The sequence below is a fragment of the Seriola lalandi genome, unplaced genomic scaffold, assembly GCF_002814215.2.
Source record: "Seriola lalandi dorsalis isolate HSWRI2012SDOR001 ecotype SW California unplaced genomic scaffold, Sedor1 jcf7180002054568, whole genome shotgun sequence".
Classification (NCBI taxonomy): domain Eukaryota; kingdom Metazoa; phylum Chordata; class Actinopteri; order Carangiformes; family Carangidae; genus Seriola; species Seriola lalandi.
Window position 1 is genome coordinate 774,558 of NW_019525121.1, and position 7,840 is coordinate 782,397.

The 7,840-nt window shown below is 39.6% G+C and overlaps 1 protein-coding gene across 2 annotated transcripts in view; it reads left to right on the plus strand.

Moving 5' to 3' along the window:
* Positions 1–6,877, plus strand: part of pou1f1 (POU class 1 homeobox 1) — a 9,814-nt gene extending 2,937 nt beyond the window's left edge. The window contains exons 3-7 of one of the 2 annotated variants that reach the window (XM_087176752.1): positions 40–138; positions 5,069–5,332; positions 5,481–5,645; positions 6,336–6,423; positions 6,507–6,877. In XM_087176752.1, coding sequence (XP_087032878.1) covers positions 40–138; positions 5,069–5,332; positions 5,481–5,645; positions 6,336–6,423; positions 6,507–6,747 — 857 coding nt within the window. In that variant the 3' untranslated portion in view covers positions 6,748–6,877. The remainder of the gene's footprint in view (positions 1–39; positions 139–5,068; positions 5,333–5,480; positions 5,646–6,335; positions 6,424–6,506) is intronic. The other variant, XM_023416688.2, reaches the window with a different exon arrangement.
* The last annotated feature ends 963 nt before the right edge of the window (positions 6,878–7,840 follow it).

The following is a 7,840-nucleotide window of genomic DNA, read 5'->3' on the forward strand; positions in this document are numbered from 1 at the left end:
CATTATCTCTCTTTCTCTCTCTCTCTCTCTCCTCTGTAGCTCAGGAGATGCTCTCTGCCAGTATTTCTCAGACTCGTATCCTGCAGACCTGTGGCGTCCCTCACCCAAACATGGTGAGCGGTGCAAACCCGCTGCAAGGTAATGAGCAGACACACTCTCTCTCCACACACACACCCACCCACACACACATACACACACACACACACACATACACGCACACACACACACACACACACACACACACACACACACACACACACACACCATCATTCTCTCTCCCGGCCTGCAGTTAAACCCAGTAAATTGAGCAGACAATTTGTTTATTCTCCATTTAATTTTAAATCTGCTACCAGTTAAAATCAATTTCAGACTTGATTACATTGCCTAATGCTTGAGCTCTTTAGCGCACTTGTTAAACATAACTGTCAAAGACGACTTGCCACTTCCTCCCCCACCAGTGGGGAGAGCAAAGACATGAATATAGAAGGAGTTAGGTGAAAACTGTCTCAAAGAATGGCACTGGTGTTAAGAGATTTGTTATTGTTTCATGGCACAAGGAGACGGGTTTCACACTGTGTGAAACCCGAGCAATATTGTATAGTGAATTTATTGTTTTAACTACAGAATCATTACTGATGATGTCGTACACCTGTAGGAGGAATGGAGCTGGAACTATTATAAATCATTCTCGTGGACAAAGTCATTGATTTTGTTTTTGAACATAGAATATGCAATGCAACTAAAATTCACTTTAACATATTTACGTATCTAATCTACACATTTTAAATCTAGATTACAGTCACATATATCTTGTAAAACAGAGATATTCCTGCCTCTCTGGAATCATTTTGTAGTTGTAATGTGCACCCTCTCCTGGGGGGGGGGGGTTCTCTGTTTCCTGTTTAACAACTCAGCGTTCAGCGATGGCATTTCGTAGTGTCAAAGCGCCACATGACACCATTGTAGTTTCTGTGTCCCAGACATGAATACAGACCTAAAGAAACACCCAGACATATCCAACAAGTAGAATCTGTCAGATAGGATATCCCTGTGCAGGTGTGCTGCATAATAATTCAATCTGAATAATTAAAAAAAAAAAAGAAAGAGTGAAGACATAAATGACTTTTCAAGGTCAAAAGAATTTAACTTTTACATAGCTATTACAGCTTGATGTGATATAACCAAGTGGGAGCAAACACAGACCAAAGAGAATATGACCTTAAATATAACCGCGGTGACACAGAACAGGAGCATTTGAAGAGGAAATAAAATTGCTTCTTCTTACAGACAGCACTGTTAAAAACGCGGATTCTAACCACTCAAGCGTAGACACGGTGACATCGACCCACTCCTCTAAATGCTCTAATAAAATTGTATGGTCTGCCGTGTCAAAGGCTGTGCTGAAATACGTTTAGATTAAAATGAAGCAGAGGCCCATATTTACTTCCATCAACAGATTGTGTGTCACTTTAATGAACTCACTTTCTGCACTGTCAAGGGGCAGATTGAAGGTATAACAAATATTACTGACAGTCAGCTTGAGTGAGAGCTTTTGTAGCTTTTGTCAACAACCTTAAAAAAAGAATGTGAAAAGGCATGTGGGAAGACGATTGTCTAAGACAAAGGGATGATGCTTAGCTTGAAATAAGGGAAGTACTAACAATTAGAAGACTGACAAACCAACTGTGTTAAAAAAAAAAAAATCCTTGAGAAATTTAGTAGGAGGCTTATGAAGTTTGCAAGTGGTGGAATTTGTGTGAGAAACTGCCTCCAGTAAATCACAATAATTAACTTGTTCAGAGTGGTCAACAGCAGCACTCAGCAGGATATCTGAGATGAATGTTTGAGCACAAACGGAGTTAATAGCATTAAACAGAAATTATGAGAGCTGAGGTCAGAGAAGAGAAATTTGAGAAGAGAAAGAGAAATTGGCCCTTTCATTTTTCAGAGCTGCACTAATCTCCTTTTTCACATTAAAAATCGATCAAATGAGTAAGTGTAATGTGGGTTCATGTCGCTTAGTGAACTCACAGTGATTTATCACCTATGCATCTACTCAGCTATTTGGAGCTTTTGTTTTTGTCTTCTTTAATGCATCAAACTCATTTTCAGCCACAGGAGGCAGCAAGTCGTGGAGCATTTAGCAGCTAAAGGGCCAGACATTTTCCTCACTGGTTGGTGGAGACCAAAACAGAGCTAAAATGAAAATGAATATAGACTTCTATTCATCAGGCGACCAGAAACATGACTCCAAATCAATGCTAATGTTGCGCCCTAGCTGCTGGATGTGTAAATAAGAACCTGTTTGCTAAGACGCTGGTCATAACAGCTTTATAGGGTGATGTATAGGCTATATGCATATATACAGTATATATATATGCAGCTATAATTACAGTATAAAGTCAGCATGTTTATCACTTTGTTTGCTTTCTGTACTTGCTCAGCATAGACCTGCTGACACTGCTAGACTCTTTGGATGGCGCATATGTATAGCAGCTGGAGGGTCCATGACCATGTACACAAAAGGCTTGTGATGTGATCTCACAAATCCACTGAGCCCATTTGTGTTTTGAAAGTGGCTCACTGCCCAGTCTGTCTCCATGGCACAGAAACAACTGCTGTGTGCACCACAGCATAGCTGTATGTACACTATCCAGGGAACGTCTCCAGCATGGTGAGGAAAACAGGACGCCTCCAGCTGAATCATCCACGACCTAAAGAAACTGCTATTATTCTCAGGGATAAAGAGTTTTGCCCCAAATCCTAATAGTAAACAAATATGGTGCAGGGATAATTTTAACACTCTTAGTGAAAACAGTAGAATTTTAATTGACAGCAAGCCAACTAAGGTCTATGAAAAAGGCTTAAAATTATAGTATAGCTAATAGCAGACAGGCAGACATACTGTATACTGTACTCGGGTTTTATCTCCATCCTCAGAAATAGATTTCAGAAGAGGGTGTCCAACCTCTCCCCTATACACCTTCAGAACAAGAGAAATTCACTGATCCATACCATAGACTCTACCACTTTGCTCTCAAGCTGCTGGTGTATAGATTTGACTGAACAATTCAGCGGGTCAGTGACAGCATCCTTTTCTCTTTTCCACTTTGGAAGCCCAACCCATTTTGTTCAGGTGGCTAATATTGCATTTATGGGGCCTATTTCTGCCACTCTTCAGAATGGCTAAAACACTGCTATTGTCAGGCAATATTTAACTCCTGTACATCAGGGTGTCAGATGAAGCTTTTGTCTCATGCTCAGCGGATAAGATGTTGCTGTGTGCTACACGCTGAGTTCAAGTGAGCGAGCGGTCGAAGGGTTGCGGCGCGTCCTCATTGGCTGAGTAGAGGAATAGATAAATCATTGCCCTGAGCAAAGTCGATGAGAGGCTAAAATGAAACCTGTGTGAATGTTGATTAGTTGAGCTACTGTGTAAGCAACCATTTCACTCAGGATATTTACCCTACCATTACTGATACAGATACCACAGACAGCATATTGGAAACACCTTGTTTAAACACTTTGTACAGTTCAACAGCACAAGAATTACAGCATCCAAAATGTCCATAAATTTAAATCAACACCTTTCTGAGAGTTTCAACAAAAACACATTTGTAGTAGACTGCAATTGTTTTAGCTAGGTGTACCTAATAAACTGGTATGGTACAGTGTATGTCCACTGTATGGGACTTTTGTCCTATCTAGGTATCTTTGATAAATAACACATAAAAACATCAGTGTATTATTTTTAATACACTGATGTATTAAATGGGTCATTTTGTTTAAAGTAGTTGGGACTAAGACAAGAAACATTTTTTCTCCCATTAATTCAGTTAATGCCATTGCATAATACAGTTTGCACTGCTACCCCACTAACACAAGAGGGGAGTGTTGCATTGTTCATTATGGACACAGTTTTCAGACAGGTTGACACTGTGAAGAGCACGTGATCTTCATGACAGTGATCAGATGGACCTGTTATTGGCCTTTCGTTACACACTATACTGTCTATTGTCTGGTCTTATATGACGACCGTGATGTCGTCTGATTAATTAAATATTTTTTAGTCAAGTTAATCACTGCAGTTCTTTTTCTCCACTGCAGCTGTGTGGAGCAGTGATGCAATGGGGAGCATCACATTCCAAATTACAATTAGTCATCCAACCATCTGGTATTCTGGCAGTAATCTGTCATTAATACTAACAAAAGAGAAGAAAGTGGTGACTAAGAGCAACAGCCACCAGCTCCACTGCATCGAAGCACTTTACATTAACAGCCACCTGTAGAAATAATGAGGAATCTTGAATGTCAAAGTGCATATTGCATGTTACACAATTATTATGAACATGTTTCAAAAGATTGCACAGTGTTTATTTCTACTGAATATAGACCTTTTAAAAACAGGTATAACAAGCTCTCAGCCTTGTCTGGCAACAATGAAGCCAAGGACAAGATCCTGGCAGGAAATGTGAACAGAGGCTTGTTAAGTTATGAATAAACTGCTTTTTCAGACCTTTCAGACTCACCTTAATGTTTTTATCAGTGAATGGAGCTGGCTCAGGTGTCATAACAACCCAAATACACCCAAATGCCCACACCCATACTGTTCCTCATTACAGCAGTGTTTGTGCCTGTACCTGTCCTAGTGGCAACATCCTCAATCAAGTGTTACATGGTCTCCTCAAAGTTTTCCAAAACTTAAAAAGTAAATATCAAGGAACAAACTGAAACATTCATTTCAAGAGCAGGTGGAAATGGTCATATTTATTTCAAAAATACAATATACTGCATATCATAGCAAAATGATGAGCAAACAAACGGTTTTTATTCCCAGCAGTCCAGTGTGTCTCACAGGGGCATGTCAAATTTTTTTGTTGTTTGCTGTCGAGATAAAGGCTCTCAGGATACATATGGGAATAATACCCTTCTGACAGTCTGAGGGTCTCCCTTGTGTCTCTTACCAACTAATTTACCTCATTCAGGTTTCCCCTCTCTCTCTCTCTCTCTCTCTATCTCTCTTTCTCTCTCTTTCTCTCTTTCTCTTTTTCTCTTTCTCTTTCTCCAGGGTCTCTTACTCCTTGCTTGTACAAGTTTCCTGATCATGGTCTAAGTAGTGGTTCTTGTGCGTTAAGCCACGGTTTCTCTTCGCTGCCCTCGGCTCTCCTCTCAACTGATGAGGCCCCTGGGGGCCCCAGTGTTGGAGAGATGAAAACCGATGCTCAAAGGAAGAGCATGCGAGACCCTGAAGATGCCCCTGCCATGGACTCCCCACAGATACGAGAGCTGGAGATGTTTGCCAATGACTTCAAAATACGGAGGATCAAACTTGGTGAGATTCCTTAAAAAATCATTTGAAATGATCACGATCCAACTACACCAATTAGACGCCACCAAACCTTTCTGTGTTTGCACACACCTTGTCACTTCCCTGCTCTATGTATTCCTATAAAGTATTTCTGTTTCATTGTGACCTCCAGGCTACACTCAGACTAATGTAGGCGAGGCTCTTGCTGCAGTGCACGGCTCAGAGTTCAGCCAGACCACGATCTGCCGCTTTGAAAATTTGCAGCTGAGCTTTAAGAACGCCTGCAAACTCAAAGCCATTCTGGCAAAATGGCTGAACGAAGCTGAGCTGGCCGGTGGTGAGTAACACATATAACACACCTCCACTCCACTCCATCCAACCTCCATTTAAAACATAAATTTCATTGTAGTCTTTAACTATCTTATCTCAATACAGTGAAACAAGTACTTTTGATTTGTGTGATAAGATCTATTGGAGATAACTGTATTATAGCTGAGCTCTCTTTGCATGATTATGAAGATCTAACAGTGGCTTGTGGTTCACAACCTTTTTGCCTTTGATAAACCAATATCTCACTCACGACACGCTGTTTCATCTGAGAGTGATTTTGTTTTCTCACACTGAGTAATTCCTTAGAGGTCTTAAGAGGTACAATGACCAAGGCTTTCACAAAGAAAAAGATGAGATTTATAGACAATATGACAAAAATCAAAATATTTTTTTGTAGTAAAGTATATTCTTTCTTCTCTCATAGACCGAGAAGTTAAAGGAAACATTATAGAGAAGCCTGACAGCTGAAATATGTGATTCTTAAAAAGTTGACGTTAATATTTGCTCCAGAGTTTATAGGGAAGTCACAGTTTTACTTGTGTTGATACATAAGTAAAGAGTTGATATGTAAAAGGGCCAGTAGGTTAGATTAGGTAAGTCAGACAACAGCAATCAGTAAGACAGTTTTATTGCTATGTGTTTCTACCTGTTTCTCTACAGGTACACTAAACTAACATCATATTTTCTCTCCCCCCAGCTTTGTACAATGATAAAATAGGAATGAATGAGCGGAAGAGAAAAAGGAGAACAACTATCAGGTATGTGCTATACAGACCAAACATACTGTACAAAACATATCATACATACTGTATATAATGCAGAGTTTATCTTTCCCTTCCTCCTCTGTCTTTTGTTCCACACACTGCAGCCTGGGAGCTAAGGAGGCTCTGGAGCGCAGCTTTGTGGAGAAAAGTAAGCCATCCTCTCAAGAAATAGCCCGGATAGCCAAAGGCCTCCATCTGGAGAAGGAGGTGGTCAGAGTCTGGTTCTGCAACCGGCGGCAAAGAGAGAAACGGGTTAAAACGAGCCTCAACCTCAGCTCCTGTTTGACCAAGCTCAGTCCCAACTGCATAGCACAGATGAGTAAAGCACAAAGGCCAATGACGTGATTTCAGGTTCACACAGAGAGAGTCTGTTCAGTAACGGAGGTTCCACACAAAAAATGTGTTACTTCAAATGTGTTAATCATTCCAGTGTGAAGTGGGAGAATTATTTAATAGAAAAGTCTAATAATAAAAACGTCCCCCAGCCTGCAGTAAGCAGCGGCTGACGCACTTAAAACTATTTCACTAATTTAACATTCAAATGAGAAATTATATCCTGTAACCATCAGCCTGGGAAAAATAAAAAATAAAATAAACAACACAATTTTGCTATAAAAAACATGAGTCATTGTCAGGAGCAAATGTGTGTTTAATTTGTACAGACAACCATTATTACAGTTTTTTTTAAATGTAATTTCTATGTTGTTTTTCTTCTTATTTACTGTAATAAAAATTTGCAGCATTTAAAAAAAATATACTGTACTATACTATAAATGTCAAAGAGCATCCGAGGCATTCATTTTTCTTTTGAAGTTACAACTGTGCAGATTAAATGTTTTCATTTACTGTATATGAGCAGCTACCAATCCTGACACTTAGACGTACTGAATCCTGGCTGTGCCTTGTTTGCTATATGAATACTGAATGTATATTAACCACAGACAGCAAATATAATTTAGATTGCAGGTGAGTGCTCCCATCGATCAGTCCTGTGCCTTTCTCAAAACAGACGTTAGCAATACCGTCCTCAACTTCGTCCTTTATTTTGTGCACGAGGAGAAAGAAATGTTATTGTTGATGAAATTAAGTGTTAAGACATTCACATCTGCATTGAACAGCAGAGTCTTTGTGCTGTGTGTTTGTGCATTAGAGCCTCTTTTTAGCTTCCTGTCACTGTCTTATAGAAAATGTTTGATGATGAGTTATTTAAATAAATATCGCCGTGCTCAAAACATGAATATATTTAAAGTTTCACGACAACCTATTTATTTGAGATGTAATATATTATGCTGATCTACTGACAAACTCTGTGATTGATGCTCTGAAGTCAGGAATATGTGAAACTTTTTGCGGTTTATGTCAAATGAATCTGAGCTCTGCTGTTTCCCTGTTCATCTTTCATATTTGTTGATGTTCATGCTTTTGTTGCTGCTGCCTT